Raw genomic sequence first — 21883 nt, forward strand, 5'->3', positions numbered from 1 at the left:
CCGACAGGCACAGAGATCTTCCTAACCGCCAGTTTTGAGCAGTGATCGGATATTCATGCATCATGAGGAGCCCTTGGGCTTGGGTTCTCAACGAGACTTGGGCAGTCTGCGGCATCAGTTGCATCCCGGCCCGCCAATTTCTGCATGCTGAATGATAATTCTACGGAGAGTATGCGGCACGCAACAGTTGGATGGAGGAACTCGGAATTTTCAGGTGAAATGAAAATGGAAAAAAAAAAAAAAAAAAATTTATTGTCAGGATGAACATGGAGTATAGATATTGAGCCCCCCCTCTCACTTTTCTCCCTCCAAATCACCATCCTCAACTCGAACATCCGAGGTTCACTACGATCTCGTCTTCCAAGCTGACACGAACTCAACAGAAGAAACCTTTCACAGAACTCTCAATATGCTTCCTTATAAGCTTCTTGCTCCCCTCTCCGCTGTTAGCCTCGTGGTAGCCAACACGATCACCTTTGTCTCCCTTGACGAACATAATCGCACAATTTTTTCCAAGCACAAGACTAAGTGCACAAATGACGACCACGGGCTTTGCAACGATGTCAGCCTTGTGGACATTGCCCCAGTCAATGTCCCTGGACTCGCTCAGATCAACGTCGAGCTTCCCTCGGGCTGGGAAGGCAATTTCTACTCTGTCCCGGGCGGTACCCCGGATCGCACTGGAATGCTGGCCGAGATTCGGTCGCAGGGCTTCGAGAATGGAAGCTACTACGATGTCTCAGCGATCGAGAACCCCAACGACAACGTCGGAGTGAAGCAGTTTTGGCCTGCTCACGACCCTAACGCTGAGGTCAGCGGGTGCATTCAGTTCCCCTGCCCCTACACCTACTATCGTCCCAACGATCTGCAGACGAAACCGGCCACCTGGTCCGACAAGTTCTATTGTACCCTTGGGAACGCCGATCTGTCAAAGAACCCGCACCTGGCTCAATGGCACATGGTTTACGACCACGAGAAGAAGAAATGGGCTCCTCTCTCTGCGTAGCCAATCCGGCCGTCATCGACGAGACAACATACACCCATCGGACTCTTGTAACTCTAATCAAGAAACAGACCACAACTCCCGATTTGACAGCCAGCTATGGCGAGAGCCATAGCCATAACGCCACCGAGCAGCAGACGGCCTCCAACTAGTCGTCATTGTTGAACAGCAAAAAAAACAGCCGACAATCGACTCTCGCCCTTTTTTTTCTGATTGGCTTGGAGTCACGGGTTGTGTGTGGATAGATCACCGAGTCACGGCGAGGTTCGATAAGGTAACACATGTACTTAATGATTTACTCTAGACCTGGATTTGGCAAAAGAAATTGACTATAGGACATGCCTCGGAGCGCCACGAAAAGTAACAGGCAAAACAGGACTGCTTTCAATGGAGGATAAACGATACAGTATGGTTACTTGTTCACTTGCCATGGCGGGGTGACAAGACTCTCGGGCAGAAAAGCGTATCTAGGGACATATGGGGGAAAATTGTGTGACTAAGTTGGAGTTACGAACAATATCATATCGTTAGACCATAGGACTTCACTGTTTTTCTTCTTATTTTTCGTTGGATAACAAATACAGACAACAGTTCCCACTGATGACAAGTTAACATGACAAAGGTTTCACTTACACTCTGCACCTTAAGACGGCAGTTACGGGGTTGACATTAGGATGTGATGATCCAAAGTGGGCATTGTCGAGTTGTTTTTGCCCTTCATTGATCGTTGCTCTGACCTCTGCCAGTGGGAAAAAAAAAAAAAAAAAAAAAAGAAAAAAAAAAAAAAAAAAAAAAAAAAAAAAAAAAAAGAGTCTTGAGGGCAGGAAACCAAGGTTCAAGTGCATCACTCTTTCTTTTCGTTTGCATTTGCATTTCTTCACGCACCGTTACGAATTCCTTGGTTTTGAGACCCCAACCTCTCTATGATTAAGGTACCAACTGAGAAGGTGTGCAGAAGGTATGTACCAAGCATGAAGAGTGATTTAAAAAAAAAAGAACTTCTGAACAAAACCCCCAAGCCTCTGGCACCACGTCGGGAACCATGTTGACCAAAGTTCGAATGGGAAACACAGCTGGGAAGCTGATCATACAGCTTCTTGACCCAACAGAGCCGGCAATCAAACCTCCGACCACCGCTCTTACTCTGGGCTTCGGAAGAGTCTACGCCCCTTAGTATTACACTTACACTCCACAAAAGTGTTCCTAGAAAATGAATGGTACATGAACGCACCGTGGTTAGTAAGGAAGAAGCGCGTAAGAGAGGGTTAGCGACATGCGTTGTCATCTAGCATGCTTACCGCAGAGGACTCGGGGCATACCTAGCTTTTCAAACTTCCAGGGAAATCAATCAGGCAGGGTCTGATGTGCAAGCATACTGCAACAACATTCATGCCCACCAATATTTCTATGCAAGACGGTGGTGATTGTGTATATCTCTACCCTCTCCAACTCCCTCATGGAAAGAAAAGAGGTGGAAAAAGGCAGAATTGTAGAGGAAGTAAATTTACAGTGCTTGGGGATGGTGACACGTCTCCGCCACTCTTTTTCTTTGAAAAGGTATAAAATATATAGAATCGGAAATATATGTATGTCTGATTATGCTTGATTTCCCTGGAAGTGGAAAAGCCATGCCCCGAGTCTTTTGCGGTATTTTTACAGGTGAAACGCAGGCAGGCGAGCAAAAGGGGTAGATGAAGATAGAGAGAGGGGTAGATCGGCTTTGGTGGGAGACTCGGCCGAAGAGCTCTGGCTGTAGCTATGTTCGTTATGTAATAGCGGAAGCACGAGAATGAAAATTTTGGAAAAGGAGGCAGCTGAAGATAATAACCTGTTTGCTGATGGTCGGATGCCAGTTGATTCATGCATGAGTTGGAATGTTGGTGAGATGTGGACAGCGGTGCCATCATAACGGTCTTCGACGAGGAGACTGACGAAATTTGACTCAGGTACACATACAAAAAGCCCAGCTGCCCAAGCATGTCGTTGAACTCGAGGCCAACTGTATACCTCCAAAAACACCCACCGTTTTCTCTAGCTCTTAGCACACCTACCACGTCGGCTACTGAGAGTTGTTGGAGGATACTGAACTAGGGGCTTAGATGGTCCCCATTGAAGGACTGAAGGTTCTGCCGGTGGAAAGCCCGCTGAGGCACTATAGAAATCAGGGAATGAATAGAAGCGATGAGAGAGTGAGGCATGGATGGGTGAATGAATGAATGAATGAAAGAATGGATGAAGAAGAGAGCCAAAGTAGGTCGAGTATGAGTAGAAGAGCATGAGAAGAGTAGAACAGCGAGCCATCCAGAAACGGTCCACGCGCTCTCCTTCCAATGATCGACTCCCGCGAAACTCCCCAAAATGTTCACATTGCCGTAAGAGCATGGACACATCGAGAAGCGTTATCTATATCACCTTACTTAGCTTCGATGATGAAAGCATGGTTCATCACGTTAAGAAGCTCTTCATTATTGTGTGACAATGAGATCTCAATCGGAATCATGTCTGACCAATCTCTCTCTGTCGCTAGCAAACTGTATTATTAAGTCTACTAGCGGCAACTTTGGTCATTCAAGTCGCGACATTTTGGGGTAAGACGCCTTGTTCATCAGTATTAATGCTTTTTTTCTTCTAAACGCATAGTCCTCAACCGTTTCCCATTTCACATTACCTTCCATACCCACCTGCTTCAGCAGCGGCACTAACTTCTGCTATGATTTCAGCGGAGCTTCTTCCCGTTAATGTTTGAGTTGGTGTTGGTGTTGGCGCACGAGATCCTGCCCGCGATCCAGCTCGAGATCCGGCGCGGGACCCGGCGCGAGATCCGGCACGAGAACCGGGAGCGAGCGCAGGGGATGGAGCTCGGGACGGACCGCGAGACGGAGGATGGGACGGGGTGAGCGATGTGGGCCGAGATGGGGCTTTCCTGATCTCCTTGGCTTTGACAATGTTGATAAGGTGCTGGCCCGCATCCTCGAACCCGTCGAGCTTGTTCAGGCGAGAATCAAAGTATTCGACATCACGCAGCATGCTGGATAGCCTGTATGTTAGCATTGCTTCTTTCAAGTTAATATGATGGCATGAAAAATAGTTACCTCTCCTTCCCGGCCTCCGTGGTGGGCTCCAATCCCTTAAACGTTGAGCCGAAGGTGTCTTTGTAGTTCTTGAATACGAGCATCATAATCATGCGCACCGTTCCCTCGGGTAGCTGTCTAGTCAAGTTGCGGTGAAGCGTGGTGGTTTCCTTGGCCAGTGTCTCCATGTACTCGTGCGCCGCTGGGGACCCGGCATCCCAGTTGGTTGCCCTCATCTTCCTAGAGGCGAGAACTGCTCGGCCAGTCATGATCTCGACTAGTTTATTGTAGATGATATTCTGGTGCTCTTGGAAGTCCCGTCTGACTTTATCGAAATCTGCCATCACACCAGAGACAAGATTGTTTCCGCAATGACGGCGGACGAACTCACGCACATGGGGGATCGTTGCGGCAATGAAGGCTAGTGCCTGCGACGCTACAGCAAGATGGCGCGTGGTGATATTCTTGAGTCCAGCGGACATGAGTGCCCCTGCACCTAGAATGAGTTGCTTGCAGCGTGAGTTGAAGAGCTGAAGGTAAGCGATGAGAGAGGACGACACATCGGCCGTCATGGAGGGAATGCCGACAATAAGGTGGATAAACTGAGCCATGCCATTCATGCACAATATCGCGGACTTGGGGAGAAGGAATGTCTCAGAGTCGATGACCGCAGCGCGTGCCTTGGACTTGGAAGCCCCGTTCACCTGTGCTTCAGCGGCCTTGTCTCCTGAGTCACCGTTGGCCTGCGCTTCAAGGACAGGAGTAGCAACGCTGCCAACATTCTCGTCATAGGAGGGTGGAATCCAAATTTTGGTTGCTTCTGCCCAGATGGCCGCATCTCGTGTGCTCATTTCCAATATGCGGTTGAGAAGCTCGGTGTCTTTTTCGGTAAAATCCTGACTTGCCCACTGATCACTCTCCATGCCTTGGGCAAGTTTCTGCTTCTCGGCGTCGCCGTGACGCTGAACAAATTCCTTGATGTGACCATTGACAAGATTCTTCAACGATGTCCCGCTTCGGCCTGAAATGGCCTCGCACTCATTGGCAAAATGGAGGTTGAGAGTGAAGTATCGAAGGAACCATTCAAGCGTTAGACGCGTGCTCTGTTCCGACCTAACTTTCAATAGCCGTACGACTTTATCCTGAGCAATATCGACGGCCTGCCCAAGAAGGTTTGAAAGATCGAGGGCTGTATGAATCTCTTCTTGAGCCTCCAGGGCTGCCGTCGACAAACGCCTGCCTGTAGGGCTAAAAGGTGGAGGAGACCTGAGCCCACTAGTTGGATCCGAGTCGCCGAGAGAACTTGCGACATCTAACAATACCTTTGCTTGTGTATCCAGTCGTCTTAGTGTTTCAGTTACTCCGATGTAGATCTTGATTAGCAGCCCCTCCGCGTCCCGGGGTTCCAAGGCACGCAGGTTCCGAGCCAGGGTGGAGGAACGTTCCTGTTGAGAGCGTTGCTTGCCCCCTGTCATTGTTGATGCGGACATCATAGACTCATTATCATCATCGTTCGAACTTGGCAGAGGCCTGCGGATGAGGTTTTTGATCTCACGCAGAGCTGTCTCTCTATAAGCTGTCGCAGCGGCTGTAAGGAACTTGGCCCTGTGTAAGCCAGTCAGACTAACCAGAAGTTCCGATCGCAAACCGTCTGTTGATGTCAGGTACGAGGGAAAAGCCGAGGGCTCGCGGTTCGAGGGCTCGCGGTTGTGGCCTCCTCGTGCACGTATTGAAGCACTGCTCCACCGCATCAGAACCTCCTGGGTTGAGACGTGTGCAACGTGGCGCTGGATGTCACGTATTAGGAGAGTTATAAACCTCTCTTCGTAGGTTTTGCCGATCCGTTGCCGGAGAGTCCTCATGTCGGTGTGTACACCCTGAAGCCCAGTGGTGCCCCTGAGATCTCTCAACTCCATCCCGGGACGACCATTGTGCGAAGCCCCCTCTTCTCCGGCAATCAGTTTTTCCAAAGCGTCAATGTTGTCAAGCGCTGCGTCCACCTCGCCCGAATCTACCAGCGATTCGCATACAGCCACTCCTTCAACCACTTCCCGAAGCTGCATGACTGCATCGTGCAATTGTTGGATGTTCTCCCGTCTCCGCCGTTGGTGCACGATATCCAAACCCCTGGTTGCAATCTCCTCATCCAAATTTTCTAGCTCTCTCCTCAGTGTCTTGATTCTGTCCACGGAATCTGCGGCTTCTGAATGCAGTTCCCTAAGAGACCCCAGCGCAGTGAAAAAGGTGGTTGACGCGGTTGAAATCGACTGAATAAGGTGCATTTCGACGGTGTCCATATACCATGACAGCTTCTCCTGCAAGATGGCATTTGTTGCAAGAGCCTTCCGAGGCGCGGAGACCTGCTCATTGTGGTGCGCTCGGTCATCGGATCCCGGCGCGGGTCGTACCACTTCGGATCGCTCACTAACGACATCGAAAGTTCGGGGGTTCTCGAGGTGAAAGTCTTCGTCGAAGTATACCACGGGAATGGTGGATAATGGTGGAGGACCCTGCGATGCCGCTTTCCTGTAGCTTGAGCTGCGTCGAGCGGGACCCGGAGCTTCTATCGATGATATGGAAGTAATGGATGAGCTGGATGCCCTCCTGGATGCGCCAGATCGTTTGCCCGGTCTCAGGTGCCCATCCTCGGCCGAGGCTGCGTCCGCCTTGCTACCTCGCCTGCTGTGAGTACCAGATGCCTCTTCTTCGTCCGCCTGAACCCGTCGTAATTGTTCGTATAACGCGCCGACTTGGGTGAGATATTGTGTGAATTCGGAATTGTCAATGCGAGGGACATTGGTGAGCGTGACAGGTGGAATGTCTCGAGCAGTCGGAGGCTTATGCGCAGTGGAAGCGGGTGCTGAGGTATGCGGAAGGAGACCGGTTCGCACTATGGGCGGCTGGAGCAGGGTCGAGATGGCGTTCTGACCGGACTCTAGGACGGCGTCACCCCAGGTACCAGTGGAACTGTCGAGAGAGCCACCGATGGAGTGTATGGAGCCCGCGGTCGAATCCCGTCGAGAATGGAACGGGCGGCTCGGACTGCGTGAGCCTCTCCTTCAAGGAGATGTTAGTGTATGTATATTACGGAGAGGGCATGGACAGACAAAGCGCATCGCACCCGTGGAAAGGAAAGTCGCCAAACCGCCCGGCATCGGGTATTGGCGAAAGACTATCGACCGACTTGCGAGCACCCTGGTTGGAGAACATGATGGCTCATAAAGTCTCCCAGAAGTCCTAGGCCTAAGCTCAGGGGAAGACGAAATGGCCGTTGGTCATGCGCCGGTGGATTGGCGACGTGGGAAGATGGGGGGGTTCGGTAATCGGTATTAGTCTATCGAGCTGTAGGCGCGGGCCGGCAGGCCAAGGGAGGCAACCAAGGTAGGTGGCGTTGAGGGTATCGTGGTCCAGAGTATGGCGGTTACTGCGAAGGGTCACGGGGGTATCATAGCGAAACAAGAACAAGACATGAACCAGATTGTATTTTCCACAGAAGATGGCCAAGAAGAGGCGCAAAGTTGTAGTCTCGACGCGAGCAGGTGTTGAGGTCAGGGACTCGGAGCTGCCTGTTGAATGTCAAGGTCCCCCCCAATTCACAGCGGAAGCCACACAGCTGGCATTGGATCCCACAGGACCCTTGTTCGGGATACGTAGCGCAGTTGAATGAAGCTCCGCCCGCCACTGATGATTACCTACGCAGTACTGTGGTATGTATTTGAGCGGGCCACAAAGCTCGGGGGTCTTGCACCGGTTGCTGCAAAAGTGTCTGAAGGGTGAATCCCCCCTAGCTGGATATCCTTTTAAGCATTCCTTTTCCTCCGCACTTCAGGGGGCCTGCCTGCTGAGCCGTCAGGTACCTGCCATTCAGCTACAAGTGGGGCGCCCATTAAAACCCCTGCCAAAAATCGCGTCTTGGGTGTGCAGTTTCAATGTTTCTCGCGTCGCGGTTTTCGCACCATGTTTTGCCATTTTGGTTTCTCCCTCTGTTAGTTGTCTTTCTGCCCCCAACAACCCCTCCCTTCTCTGCTACTATTTTACAATTCTCCCGGTGCGAACATCTACGACCAGTGCACCCGAGTAAACAAAACAATTCCATACCAAGCTACCGTCAGTTATGGATTATCAGTCCGTCTTCTCAGCCCGGACCTACGCCGGCGCTGCTTCTTCATATGTACCAGAGGAGGACAGCAACCAGCACATTCGCGCCCAGCTCGAGGCTTTCATTCTCGACTTCCGACTAGATAACAGCTTTATCTACAGGTTCGTACTCTATGTAGCTGCCCTGTCCTCTGTCGAGCTTCCCCCTAACAATACTCCGTCCAGAGACCAACTACGAGAAAATGCCCTCCTAAAGAAATACTACTGCGATGTCAATATTGGTGACTTGATCAAATTCAATGAAGAGATCGCCCACAGACTAGTCACCGAACCCGCCGAGATTATCCCTCTTTTCGAGGCCGCTCTGAAGCGCTGCACACACCGAATCGTCTTCCCAAATGAACCCAAGATAGACCTGCCCGACCACCAACTGCTTCTACACTCCAACGCCGAAGATGTTTCTATCCGTAACCTCGACTCCCTTACAATCTCCCGGCTGGTCCGGGTACCTGGTATCGTCATTGGTGCTTCGGTAATGTCGTCCAAGGCGACTGAACTCCACGTCCAGTGCCGCAACTGCGGCCACGTCCAACACGTTCACGTATCCGGCGGCTTCAGTGGCGCTACCCTTCCCAGGACATGTGGCAGAATCAGGGCACCTGGGGACCCTGGCGAGAAGTGCCCAATGGATCCCTACTTTGTACAACACGAAAAGTCAAGATTCGTCGATCAGCAAATTATCAAGCTTCAGGAAGCTCCAGACCAAGTTCCCGTCGGTGAACTGCCCCGCCACGTCCTGATTTCCGCCGACCGCTACCTCACAAACCGCGTGGTTCCCGGCTCAAGGTGTACCGTCATGGGTATCTTTTCTATATACCAAAGTGGAGGCAACAAGAAGTCCACAAGCGGCGCCGTCGCCATTCGCACACCCTATCTCCGCGCAGTCGGTATCCAGACAGACATTGACCAAACAGCCAAGGGTCTGGCTGTCTTCTCCGAGGAGGAAGAGCAGGAGTTCCTTGAGCTTAGCCGTCGTCCTGATCTCTACAGTGTCATGGCCGAATGCATTGCGCCGTCCATCTATGGAAACAAGGACATCAAAAAGGCTATCCTCTGTTTACTCATGGGTGGCTCCAAGAAGATCCTTCCGGATGGTATGAGGCTTCGTGGTGATATCAACGTCCTCATGCTTGGTGATCCCGGTACAGCCAAGTCACAACTGCTCAAGTTCGTCGAAAAAGTCGCTCCTATCGCCATCTACACCTCCGGCAAGGGTTCCTCCGCCGCCGGTTTGACGGCTTCCGTCCAGCGTGACGCTTCCACGCGCGAGTTCTACCTCGAAGGCGGTGCCATGGTCCTCGCTGACGGCGGTGTCGTCTGTATCGATGAGTTCGACAAGATGCGCGATGAGGACAGAGTGGCAATACACGAAGCTATGGAGCAGCAAACCATTTCCATCGCCAAGGCCGGAATCACCACGATCCTCAATGCTCGAACTTCGGTCCTGGCCGCCGCTAACCCCATCTTTGGCCGCTACGACGACATGAAGACCCCCGGCGAAAATATCGACTTTCAAACCACCATCCTGTCGCGTTTCGACATGATCTTCATCGTCAAGGATGAGCACGAGCGCGGCCGTGATGAGCGCATCGCCAAGCACGTTATGGGTATCCATATGGGTGGCCGTGGTGTCGAAGAGCGGATTGAGGCAGAGATCCCGGTCGAGAAGATGAGGCGGTACATCAGCTATTGCCGATCGTAAGTTGTTTATGCTTTTATCTACCAACTTAGGCACACAAACTGACATTGTCCCTCTGCAGCCGCTGCGCCCCGCGCCTCTCTCCCGAAGCCGCCGAGAAGCTCTCCTCGCACTTCGTCGCCATCCGCAAGCAAGTGCACGCCTCAGAGCTCGAAGCCAACGCGCGCTCCTCGATTCCCATCACGGTCCGCCAGCTCGAAGCCATTGTGCGCATCACCGAGTCGCTCGCCAAGCTGACGCTCTCGCCCGTTGCGACGGAGAAGCACGTGGACGAGGCTATCCGGCTATTCCTGCGCTCAACCATGGACGCCGTCAACCAAGGCGGCAGCACGGGTAGCAACCGGGAGTTGAACGAGGAGACGTCCCGCGTCGAGGCCGAGCTGAAGCGCCGCTTGCCTATCGGCTGGAGCACCAGCTTGGCGACCCTGCGCAGGGAAATGGTGGAGGGTAAAGGGTTCAGCGAGGTGGCGCTGAATAGGGCGCTGATGATATTGCAGAGGAGGGATACCATTATGTTTAGAAACCAGGGCGCGCAGGTTTATAGGAATGGCGCATAAAAGGGATGGTGGGGAAATGACGGAGTGTTTTTCGAAGATGTTCCGACGAAAGAAGAGAAAAGAAAAGCAAAACCGAAGCGTTCTTGCTCTGCTATTTTATTTTTCTTTGGGTGTACAGGTTAACAAGTACAATATGGGGTTTCATGGCAATGGGCGTAAGGGGGGCTCTTCCAATTTTATTTGGGTCTGGCATGGTGGATATTTTGTCTATCACAGTTTTCAGCGGCCAGCTAGAAGATACACATTCGATGATCTTGCTGCAGTTTAGTAATCTCAATGCCCTGAATGTCATTATGGTTCAGATTTGTCTGGTCTTTGGTTACCCGAAATCTTGAAGATGCGTCTATTTCGTAATCTTCCGAGGGAAGGTATTCCACTCCCAGCCTCAAACTCCCTGCTCATTCATTCAATAAGAGCATTCCTGCATACAGGCTACCATTCATCGGTCATTGATGGAACGTGTCCTACCCCGTCTTTTTAAGCATATGCCAGTGTGTTATCATCCCTCATATAGCCAGCCACGCCCAGCGCTGCCTCGCCACCAGAGACGGAAGGTCCCCGAACAAATATCTGCAGTTTCATCATGTGGTCAGCAAGCCGTTCTCCATTTCGTCCGATCTCAAGTCTGATATAAGGTCAAAGGGACAAATGTTCAAAGCTTACCTCTCCCTTACTGATACCATCAGTAGTCTTGTACTCTCCCATATCCTTGAAAAACACCTCCGTGCTGCTCAACGGCGGCCCAAAGTGCGAGCACTTATCCTCAAACACTCTATAATCATAAAACAGCGTCTGCGCCACTGCGCCAGCCACCTTGGCAGCCGACAGCGCATAGATGATGCGCGCACCAGTGTACGCCCTAAGATCCGACAACATCTGCGACGACAAGCGAGGCGTATCGGAGCCCACACACTCAGCGGTCAGGATCAAGCGAAGCTTGCCGGGCTTGGTGCCAATGGAAGGACGAAGGCTATCGTAGTAGGACGAGAGGAACGAGGCGGTGGGCATGACGCCGTACTGGGTCAGGTGGCGGGTCTGTAGCCAATGAAGGTTGCGGGCGATGAGCGAAGAGAAGTTGCTGGCGGTTTCCTGGTGCGTTTTGACGAGGGCGGCTGGCGTGGCGACGAGGATGGTAGGGGAGATGCCACGGGTCGCGGCGGCGAGGTCGTAGGCTTGGGTTCCGACAGAGTTTAGCGCGACAGAGGCGTTGGAGAAAAGCGCGGCGAGGGTCAGGACGAGAGTGTGGCTGTTGGCGAGAGAGTCGGCGGGGAGGAAGAGATCGGATGGCCCCATCTTCTGGGAGGTCGGGATGGCAAAAAGCTGGGAAGCGATGGCGGAGGCGAAGTTACCGGCTGTGAAGGTAACCATTTCCGATGGGATACCGGACTTGAACTGCCAGAAGAGGATGACATCACTGGGCTCTTGTTGACCTTCAAGAGGGGGGAGCTCGCGGCCAGCAGCGGCTGGGCTGTCGCCGATAATCTCATGCCAGGTAGAAACATTGACGCTGCTCCCGGTGCCTTCAGGGACTTCGTTCCAGTCCATGTGTCTGCTGCCTTCATCGACGATCCAAATCAGCTGGCGGAGGTTGGGGTAGTGTTTAGCAACAAGGTCAAAAGGGAAAGAACCAGGTGCAGTGATAACTGTGTCAGCACCAGACCGGCGCAACATTGAGATAACATCTTCTTCCGGTTGCTCGAAGGGAAGAATGACGGCCGTTAAGTTGTAGAAGGCGCATGCAAAAAGGGCCGCAAGTAGCTCGACAGAGTTGGGAATGTAGATGGCCACACGACTGCCGCCCTGCTCCTTGATGTGTCCTCCAATCAAGTTGATCTGGCGCGTGATGTCGTCCAACGAGTGCTCCGTAACATGTTCGGTACCGAAAACGCTGAGGATCTTGCCCTTTGCGCCCTTGTTCGGGCCGTCCTCCTGGACACCGGCCACAGCTTGCCTCCAGATATCGCGAAGATCACCATCGCGTCCTCTTGCCCAGCGCGAGGCACCGGGATCCTTGACGTTCAGACCGGTCTGAAGCGGCATGCCATGGGGGGCAGACTGGCCGCGGTATACGGGAGACTGGCCGGGCTGTCGAACGGGGGACCCTTGAGACTGTCGGACAAGGAGCATGGGATGCGTATCGGGGTCCTTTCGTGTAGAGATCTGGTAGGTGAGGAAGCCGATGAAGGCAGTGACGATGATGGTGCTATAAATGTTCCATTGCGCAAAGAAATCTGTGATGCCCTCGTCGAGTGACAACAACAGATTGTCGAAGGCGCCCATGGTGACCGACGGCGCAGCGTGGGCGCAGCGTTGGAAAGCGTTCGGGTTTTGTCGCGGGTCAAGTTGTAGGTTCAATAGGTAGCGTTGGGTTGGGGTCGGGTAGAGCTCTTTGAAGCTGTCTGTTGTCGGGTATCGCGTGTTATGTCAGGTTGGCCCTGGACCGGCAGGGGAGCAGATGCGGGACCGTTCAGGATGACAGGTCAAGGCAAGATGGAGCTCTTATGAGGAAGATGGATCTGGTGGGGTCCGAGGCCTCTTGGACTGACTCAGGACTCCGTGTTCACAGCGGAGAGAATGGAGAGAATCGATGGAGACGGGGAGATGGATCCATACAAAAGACTCCAGCACAACGGACGCAGCCTGAAATGCGGGACACAGCGGGGTTCACCCACGGAGGCCTGATCGGGTCCTGCCGTTCGTCGTGTAAGTCGCCCAGCTAGGATGTTTAGACTTGCGGGCGCGGGGATCCAATTGACATCAAGGAAAACAGACCACCAACTTCAACAGCCCAACATGCCAAATATGTACCGTAAATGTAGTGTATGTGGCGGCCACTTGGGCTGTCCAGAGTTGAGGTGAGAGGAGACACCGAAGCACCGCTTGTGGCACTTGCCCCGGCTCGGTTAACCCGATCGAAGCAGCTCCTTGGCCAATCACCTGCCCGGATTTGATCACAAACCATCAGAGCATCCAACCCGTTCGTTTAACATAGCGGGACCGCGGGCAACCTCCAAACTGCGACGTCGACGAGAACGTAAGCTCTACGAAAAGCTCCAACCTCTCGAACGAGTAATCGCAAGTCGCCAATCGGGCCTCATCGCCACCGTCCGCGTATCAAGCAGCCATGGCGACCAAGCTAACTCCCTTCCTCATGCGGACGGCCGTCCGGGCGGCGACCCGGCTGTCCTCCAAGCCTTCGACAGTTGCGCCCGTCTCCCGCGCATGCCTCTCCATTTCGGCGCGGAGGCCCAGCGACACCCTCATGGTGGTATGTTTTGTTTTGCTTCTACAAAGCCGTCAGAAGCTCCTCAGCGTGCTGACAGTCTGCCTTCACCATTGTCCAGCACCGCAACACCCCCGACAACAACCCCGACATCCCCTTCAAGTTCTCGGCAGACAATGAAAAGGTCATCGAGGAGATTATCAAGCGCTACCCGCCGCAGTACAAGAAGGCGGCCGTCATGCCCCTGCTCGATCTTGGCCAGCGCCAGCACGGTTTCTGCAGCATCAGCGTCATGAATGAGGTGGCCCGTCTGCTTGAGATGCCGCCCATGCGCGTCTACGAGGTCGCCTCTTTTTACACCATGTACAACCGCACCCCGGTTGGCAAGTTCCACGTTCAGGCTTGCACTACCGTATGTTTTTCCCCTTGCACTTGGGTTTCTGTCACCTCTTTTTCGGCACATGTGTTTTCCCTTCAGCTTCGGCTGTAGCTGACTCTCTTTTTTTCCCTTCCTCAGACTCCCTGCCAACTAGGCGGCTGCGGCTCCGACGTGATCGTCAAGGCTATCAAGGAGCATCTTGGCATCAAGCAAGGCGAGACCACTCCTGACGGCCTTTTCACTTTTATCGAGGTTGAGTGCCTGGGCGCGTGTGCCAATGCGCCCATGGTCCAGATCAACGATGACTACTTCGAAGATTTGACCCCGGAAACCATCAAGCAGGTGTTGTCGGCGCTCAAGGAGAGCGTCACGGATGTGTCCAAGGCGCCTCAGCCGGGCCCACAGAGCGGGAGACAGACGTGTGAGAACGCCGCCGGCCTAACAAGTTTGACGAGCGAGCCATACGGACCGGAGGTCACGCGATCGGATCTTTAAATCCAGGGGCTTAATACTGGGTTAAGTGAGCCGTTATGGGGCAGAGGTGGAATTACGATTGACAGAAACTGTCACATAGACAGGACATGGACCAACAGGACAGTGATGACAGCAAATGCATTAGACCAGAGATGTATTAATTTCCCTCAGGTTATACAGTACAATATCTGTATTTGTTTGCTATGGTTTTCTTGGGGATGAGCTAAAGATGACCTGAACTAACCGAAAGGTACAAGCTGATTACAAAGGCCTTGATGTCCTGGGTTACATAATGTCCACTCCTTCCACTTGTAGTTGATCCTATCCTATCAAAGTTGAACCTTAGGTGTTGCTCACGGAAGACAACATCAATGGTAAGCCAATTCCTTTCTACGCTTAAAAGTCATCACATCTCGCTTTCTAACAACCTCATATAGTAACTTTGAAGCCCATAAACACTCGTTCCCCCGGATAATTCTGCGGGGCATTGATATCAATTCATGTGGTAGATCCTCATGGCGCAAAACACAAATCGCATCAGAGCAACCGCAAAATCCAGCCATCTCCCAGTCTGTTGTTCTCAGAATTCAAACCACCCCAGATCAAAATACCGTTCTCCTCAAGCTCCCCCATGGCTGAACTAGCAATCCAGCCTCTTGGGCCAGGACCGCCAACCGAGTCAATGTCTTCAGCATCATGTGGGATAGTATCGATCTTCGTCCTGCAGCACCCAAATCGTTAGCAATCATGGTCAACGAGCGATCCGACAGGACCAAAAACTTACCATTTACCCTCCCGGCTCTTCCTTCCAACGACAGACTTCACCTTATCCCCGACGCTTGCCAGACTCATGCCTTGTGCGGGAACTTGGTAGACCCAGACATCGTCCCAGAACTTTCCTGCAGCGTCATGTCCCTTGCCACTACCCTCTCTCTCTCCAAGGATAAGAACAAGATACTCGCGGCCACCACCGACAGTGATCGCCTCGAAACCGGCAACACTTCTCGCCCCCGGCCACTGCTCCTCTTCGGGGTCTTGACTGCTGAGAACTGTAGGAACGGGCTCCGGATCCGGTTCCTTGTATCCCACGTCCTCCTTACCCTGCAACAGACTCTTCCATCCATCTTTAACCGAGATGCTGGCGTCTCCTTTGCTGAAATGATCGTCAAACTCTTCGAGTACGAGCTCCAAATAATCCAGCTGTCCGCCCTCCTGCGTCTCGCCGTTGAACCCGCCAAAGCGGTACAGTCTGCTTCTGCTCAGCGCCAGCGCGGCACCCCCGCGAGCCGGACCAGGGGCGTTAGGCAGTTGCTGCCAGACGCGGGAGTGGATGTCGAAGGCCCAAACGTCCGAGGTTCTCTTCCCATCGGCTAGACAACCGCCGTGGATGATGAAGGTGCCGTAGCCGTCCACATCGGCGTCAACGGCGTGCTCGGCGATCTTTCCAACAATGGGGCGCTGCGGGGTACCGACTTCGTCCACGTTGCCGTCGCCGGCAGCCCAGTCACGAATGGTGTTCGCGCGCTTGATGAGGCCTTCGCCAATGTCACCAGCAACATTATGACTGGTGGAAGAACTAGTATCCGGCCGGCTGTTGCTCTTTTTGGTGGGCGATGCCTTGTTGAAGTTACGGGGCTTGTCGGTTGCCACGGCCGAATGGTAGCTGCGCGGCTCTGGGACAAAGGGGGGGTTTTCGCTGACGGGGGAGACGGGGTCAAGGTAGGACCAGAAGTGAGTACGTGTGTCGAAGACCCAGACACGACCGGCTTCGTCGAGGGGAGTCATGTCAGGACCGCCACGTCCGCCGAAGAGGAAGATGCGGTGGCCGATGACGGCTGTGGCGTGACCGACACGCGGAGCAGGAGTCTGGTTCGACTCGTTGGTTTCGGAGACCTTGTTCTTCTCGTCCGAGGCATCCGTGTTCTTTGGTGACTTCGCTTTGATGGCATAGTAATCCGCCGGAGCACTACTGGACGGAAGGACAATGGCGTGCATGTCGTTGTCTGTGGGCTGACGGGCATTCTCGGCCTCGCCGCCAAAGACGTAGGCCGTCCCGGCGACAATGTCGACGGAATGGGAAGATCTGGGAAGGGCGGGGAGTTTGATCTTCTCCCAACTGCCCCTCATGTGAGCTCCGTGATCATCGGCATGGTGTCTGGAAGTCAAAGTGGTCGATATCGACGAGAGGATGTCGGTCGTGCGCCGCTTTATGTCTTCGAGCGTTTCCATGGCTACGATTTGTGACTGAAGTGTTGATTTGCGTGTGAATTTGATTATCCAGGGTTACTTGTAGCCTGGGCTTCTTCTGTTTGAGCGTGTAAGTGCAAGGTTATCAGCTTATTGGTCAGGGGCATTGACGTCATAAGCCGTACTTATCTGGGGTCCAGAAACCGATTGTTCGATATTCTTTTTTTCTGAAAGGAACCTCCTTGTGTTGAGTACAGGGTGGGTCGAAGAGCAAAAGAAGGTCAGGGCAGTGTAAAGGTGACTATGGTTAGGATTGGAAGTCCCGGGCAAGTGGACGAGGACGCAGTGACAGAGACCCGGGGGGGACCCAGGCTTAATCCAAGCTGACTGCTCTGGGTTTCCTGCGTGACTTCCATTCCATGCAGCAAAGGCGGGGTAGAGGCAGAAGGAGCCGTGTTGTCTCCCAATTCGGAAGTCCTAGTATGATCGGCTGCTTCCATTCTGGAATTCAGATGATGAACAAGTCGAGCTTTGAAATGACAATATAACTAACCAAGTGATGTCATAAATATCAGTCAATATGAGCCAGTGTACTGAAAACTTAAAAAAAAAAAAAAACACCAAACAACCTGAAATGAACGGATATCGAAACCCCAAATCCCCACTAACGCTTATCAAAAGTCCCCCGAAAACGCCATCTCCATGTACACCACTTTACCAAAAACACCGTGCTATTCTCATCATCCAAGCCAGTTCTCTCATACCAAGGTAAACGCCCCGCTGACGCCCTCAAACTCCTGGACCTTGCCCCCAAACAAGCTCTTGCTATCGCCGTAATACTTGAGACGATACACTCCCGGCCCGAGCTCTTTATCCCACCACTCATCGGTCTCTTCCCCTGTTTCCCACGTAATCTCCACCTCACTCGTTCCCATCACACTGTTCTTCCTCTTCCAGCTGTAGATCAAGCTCCAATCCTCGTCGTTTCTCACGGTCCGCCACTCAGACTTTTGAGGGTTCACCTGGTCGACAAACAACTTCTCTACTGCCGCGTACGTTCCCTCTAACCTGAGGTTGTTTCTGGGATTGGCACCAACAAACACCGCCCGGATCGCGTCTCCCCTATGGTATCCTCGCGCCGAGTCAACATCAACCAGAACGTCTCCAAAGCCTTTGAAGAGTGGTGGCGCGTCACGGACCACCGCCGGGATGAAAGACAATGATCGGTTCGTGTTGTCAGGCGGGAACGACTTTCCATCGTGGACCGGCGGGCTGGTAGAATTGGAAGAAAGGTAAGGGAGGAATGATAGAGTCACGTTAATGTAAGCATTGAGCGTATCGGGTCCGTAGAGTGTCGATGCTCCTTCGTACCGCTGAATCTGGTACTCCTCTTCGGTGGTGATATAGTGCGTGTAAGTGTTTGCGGGTCCGCCCAAGACGACAATGGGATGGCTCGAAGGTCCACCAGTGTAGCCGTAGGTCTGTCCCATGTCTTGATCGAGAATCCTCTTGAAGCTTTGGCCTACGGCCTCTTTCCACCGACGACCAGCCATGGTGGTGGCTTCGCCTGGGCTGACGACGATGGCAAATTGTCCGACACGGAAGGCCTGTACATCAACAATGTTGGGACTCCAATCGTAAGGCCTAAGAATCTCGCCTACATCCAAGAGGATAGGCTTGGGATGTTGGCAAGCCTTCTGTTCGTCGCCTGGTGCCTTGATGAAATACCGAACAACTTTCCAGATAGGCATTGTCGTGTTCTCGTTGCCGTTGTGCTGAGTAAAGTCGAATGCCCCTGGCCCATCAGTCGTTCCTGCAGCAAAGGAATACCCCAATGCCGCTGGGCAGGTGCGGGCGGGTTTGCCATCAGGCCGAATGAATGTGAAATTGGACATGTCATGGAATGTGTGAAAGACCTTAACCCATGGGCCTCGGACCGGTGATGGATTGTTGATAAGGTGGTCATATAACTGCTTTGCTGGTTCGAATTGGCGTCTTCCGATCTCGAAGCAGGAGCTGGCGCCATCATCGTGAACCTTGAAGGCCGGGCCTCTGCCATGGCAAGCCTGGGATTTGCCGTTGCTGCAAGTGCTGTTCTTGAAGCTGCATTGTGACCCAGATTCATCCTCGCACCAAGCCCCAAGCACATTGGGACTGACGTCGCCCATGTTAGCCTGGGAGAAGCCGGCCACAAAATCCTCGGCTGCTGACGAGTCTCCACGAACGCTCTTTTCAAAGAGCCAAGCTGCAACTCCCTTGTTGTCTCCAGTCACTACAGTGTTGTTGCCAAGCATAGAGGTTCCGTGAACAGGAAACCACGTAAGAACACCGATATTCTTTCCATCCGACGCTCGCTGGAATTTCAGCATGGTAAGGTCCTTCTCCACCGAGCCATCCTCTTCCTCGCTCTTGAAGTATTTCATGCGTTCGGCTTCAGGATTTGCGAGGTAAGAGAATAAGCTGCGATTGATGTTTGCTCCGAAAACTTTGGTTGTGCCTGCGCTGAGGTATCCTGGTTGTAAGCTCTCGTGCGCCTTTCGAATGGACAAGACCGCGCCGTCGACAATGGCTTGGTATCCCTGGCGATCGAAACCTTTGCTCGTGATCTGTGGTAATAGATAGTTCAACCACCCTCCGGGTCCGGCGTGGGAATGGGTGCCTGTAAGGGCGATGTTGTGGTGGCCATAAAAGGCATATTCGGGACCTAGCTCTTTCAAGGCTTTGATGATACCATATCGGACCGCAGTATCGCCGGACTGCGTATCGAGAACCAGGTAAACGAATCGATCTTGAGGACGCTCGAGACTCCCGACAATAAAGGCTCGCGAGTAAAGTCGTTGACGAAGACCGGTACCCAGCTGTTTTGGATCGGCGTAGCCCATGAGGTTGATCTCAACCACTGGACCGGTAATGTCACCTTTGCCAACACCAAGTAGGTATTGGGTGTCCGTAGCGCATGTTGACACATTGGTTCCTGGATTGGAAATATCTGAGCGCCAATAGTCCCATGCTAAGCTATCGAACTGCGCAGCGACCAGGAACAAGGCAACAGCGACAGAGATAACTATCAAGACGTTTCCTATGAACAGGGATGCTGCTCTGGATGTAGGACACCGTGGAGTTCTGTGTGAGTCTGGATTTTCGGCGAATCGAACTCGAAGAGGGACTTTGCTTGTATCGACTTTCCGGTCCCTTTCGAATGTCTGTGCCTTTTCCTGATCAACAGCTAGAGGTTCGAACTGAAGATCACCAACTTGGGGTGCCATCGCTCGGTGGATTACTCGATAACAAAGCCGTGACTTTCGGATGTAAATATCATCAGCAAAAAGAGTAGACAAAGCAGACGATGTTCCGCGTTCGACTTTTCTTCTCCGGAGTGATGAACATGCTACACACGCTTATATAGTCAGGAAACAATCAAAGACAGGCACAAGCAGCCCTCTGGATAGCCCGGGATGATTAACAGTAAACAATGCCTGCCGAGTGACCGGCCAACAAGGTTGCTTGGCGCCAAAGCAGCTGTGTCGTCATAGGACCCACTAGCGGAGCTAAAGAGCGGATACCACACCGTGCCATTAACGAGAACAGCGCTCTAAGGCCAGGGAAGCTCACCGCCAAGCACCGTTGATCAGGGGGTCTTGCGCACAGTGGTCCTGCCGGCCTGTCGCTGTTCAGCCCGACTCCGGGTCGAGGTGGGGAACGATTTTTCAGTCGTGTTATCGCGACTGCCACCTTCGCGCTATCGCATCGCATCTCAAACATCGTAGGTACCTCTATCGCACATTACAACTAAGCCATCAGTCACATCCAACAGATTTCACACCGTACCCAAGACGACCAACTACTACGTACGGAACCCAATTGAACAAGGCTCTGTGTCCGACTAGCACAGCCAAGGAGGCAAACCTAGAAAGGACAGCGCATCGAAATCAGCACCACACTCATCTCCCAAAAGATAGCGACAAGTCGCATCACAAAACCGCCAAAATGCCACTAATAACCACAATCCACGAGTCCCTCCCATGTACGTCCAACCGTACTGTACAACCCTCCAATGGATCGTCTCCTGCTCCTTCACCGCACCCTCACCCACCCCCAATCAACTCAACTACTAACCTTTCCTCCATCACAGACATTGACCCGGAACCCACCCCCTCCGAACGCTCCGCCGCCGAAGCCCTCATAGCCGCCGAACGCTCTCTCCATCCCGACGACCCCTTTCACGCCCTCCTCCCCCCTCCACTCACGCCCTCTTCCCATATCACCCCCCTCCTCGAATCCGAATTCGACCGCATCGCCTCCCACGTCCAAGCCAACCCCGACGGTACACAAGCCCCGCCACCAAAACTCTCTGCCCTCGACCTAGCCCGCTACTCCTCCCTCCCCGAGATCCCCTCCGCCTCTGAACTTGCAGGAATGGACAGCTCCGAAGCCACCACCCTTCTTTCTTCTTTACTTGGAAAAGCCTACACGGACCACGCCTACGTTGCGCAGCGGCGCGCGCACCTAGCTTTGCTGGACGCGTACGGCAAGAACGCGTGGCTGATTGGCAACTGGCAGCTAGAGGGGGAGCTGAAGGCTATAGAAAAGGAATTGGTGAAGGCGAAGAGGGAGATTGATCTGGTAACGCTGCAGCGGAAACAGGCGCAGGACGAGGTTGGACCGGAGATTTTGGGACTGGAGGATACGTGGAAGAAGGGCGTGGGTAGGGTGTTGGAGACGGAAGCGGCTGTGGAGGGGTTGAGAAGGCAGGTTTTGGAGGTTAGGAGGGGGATGGAGTAGGGGGTGGCAATTCAAGATGGAGAGGAGATTTTGTGGCTTTGGTTTTGTCCTGGGTTTACAGGCAAGGTACGAAGTGTTTGGCTGTATAGACACATTGGGGAAAGAAAGGCTCGGTGAAGCATCAATCTGCATCAGAGGAGGGCGTGTCACGATAGGCGACGAATGAGCTCGACAAGGACCATGGAATGAACTGCTAGGTACCTAATTTGCAAAGAATCCCCCGGGGGATAGACAATGGATGAGAGGGGAGGTAACACCAAAACAACACAATAAGCACAATGAAACTCGGTAATAGAGACCCAGATGGTATCGAGCAGGTGGAAGACCAGTCTGCAGCCTGCGTTTCGCGC

At 53.0% G+C, this 21883-nt stretch overlaps 8 protein-coding genes across 8 annotated transcripts; 4 read left to right on the top strand and 4 right to left on the bottom strand.

The window, feature by feature from the left end:
- Positions 1 to 409: 409 nt before the first annotated feature.
- NEUTE1DRAFT_36553 (uncharacterized protein) lies at positions 410 to 1006 on the top strand (the record flags this gene model as incomplete). Its single annotated transcript, XM_009848858.1, has 1 exon — positions 410 to 1006. One exon carries the CDS (start codon positions 410 to 412, stop codon positions 1004 to 1006), a length of 597 nt encoding a protein of 198 aa, XP_009847160.1.
- Positions 1007 to 3555: 2549 nt separating this feature from the next.
- On the bottom strand, positions 3556 to 7361 carry NEUTE1DRAFT_57822 (uncharacterized protein; the record flags this gene model as incomplete). Its single annotated transcript, XM_009849017.1, has 4 exons — positions 3556 to 4040; positions 4096 to 4411; positions 4466 to 7131; positions 7196 to 7361. The coding sequence occupies 4 exons, from the start codon at positions 7282 to 7284 to the stop codon at positions 3668 to 3670; spliced, it is 3444 nt and encodes a 1147-aa protein (XP_009847319.1).
- An 827-nt stretch (positions 7362 to 8188) lies between these two features.
- NEUTE1DRAFT_127687 (uncharacterized protein) lies at positions 8189 to 10638 on the top strand (the record flags this gene model as incomplete). Its single annotated transcript, XM_009849783.1, has 3 exons — positions 8189 to 8334; positions 8398 to 9930; positions 9993 to 10638. 3 exons carry the CDS (start codon positions 8189 to 8191, stop codon positions 10486 to 10488), a joined length of 2175 nt encoding a protein of 724 aa, XP_009848085.1.
- Positions 10639 to 10759: 121 nt separating this feature from the next.
- NEUTE1DRAFT_57828 (uncharacterized protein) lies at positions 10760 to 12791 on the bottom strand (the record flags this gene model as incomplete). The annotated part of the gene is made up of 2 exons (XM_009849018.1): positions 10760 to 11058; positions 11152 to 12791. The coding sequence occupies 2 exons, from the start codon at positions 12766 to 12768 to the stop codon at positions 10966 to 10968; spliced, it is 1710 nt and encodes a 569-aa protein (XP_009847320.1).
- A 678-nt stretch (positions 12792 to 13469) lies between these two features.
- On the top strand, positions 13470 to 14771 carry NEUTE1DRAFT_144245 (NADH/ubiquinone oxidoreductase; the record flags this gene model as incomplete). The annotated part of the gene is made up of 3 exons (XM_009849784.1): positions 13470 to 13756; positions 13833 to 14123; positions 14229 to 14771. 3 exons carry the CDS (start codon positions 13613 to 13615, stop codon positions 14583 to 14585), a joined length of 792 nt encoding a protein of 263 aa, XP_009848086.1.
- Positions 14772 to 14936: 165 nt separating this feature from the next.
- NEUTE1DRAFT_120023 (uncharacterized protein) lies at positions 14937 to 16988 on the bottom strand (the record flags this gene model as incomplete). Its single annotated transcript, XM_009849785.1, has 3 exons — positions 14937 to 15285; positions 15349 to 16869; positions 16937 to 16988. 2 exons carry the CDS (start codon positions 16791 to 16793, stop codon positions 15102 to 15104), a joined length of 1629 nt encoding a protein of 542 aa, XP_009848087.1.
- A 521-nt stretch (positions 16989 to 17509) lies between these two features.
- On the bottom strand, positions 17510 to 20017 carry NEUTE1DRAFT_76518 (uncharacterized protein; the record flags this gene model as incomplete). Its single annotated transcript, XM_009849786.1, has 1 exon — positions 17510 to 20017. The coding sequence occupies one exon, from the start codon at positions 20015 to 20017 to the stop codon at positions 17510 to 17512; it is 2508 nt and encodes an 835-aa protein (XP_009848088.1).
- A 653-nt stretch (positions 20018 to 20670) lies between these two features.
- On the top strand, positions 20671 to 21823 carry NEUTE1DRAFT_120025 (uncharacterized protein; the record flags this gene model as incomplete). The annotated part of the gene is made up of 2 exons (XM_009849787.1): positions 20671 to 20775; positions 20884 to 21823. 2 exons carry the CDS (start codon positions 20739 to 20741, stop codon positions 21531 to 21533), a joined length of 687 nt encoding a protein of 228 aa, XP_009848089.1.
- Between the last annotated feature and the right edge of the window lie 60 nt (positions 21824 to 21883).

This window comes from Neurospora tetrasperma (genome assembly GCF_000213175.1).
Source record: "Neurospora tetrasperma FGSC 2508 unplaced genomic scaffold NEUTE1scaffold_1, whole genome shotgun sequence".
In the NCBI taxonomy this organism is placed as follows: domain Eukaryota; kingdom Fungi; phylum Ascomycota; class Sordariomycetes; order Sordariales; family Sordariaceae; genus Neurospora; species Neurospora tetrasperma.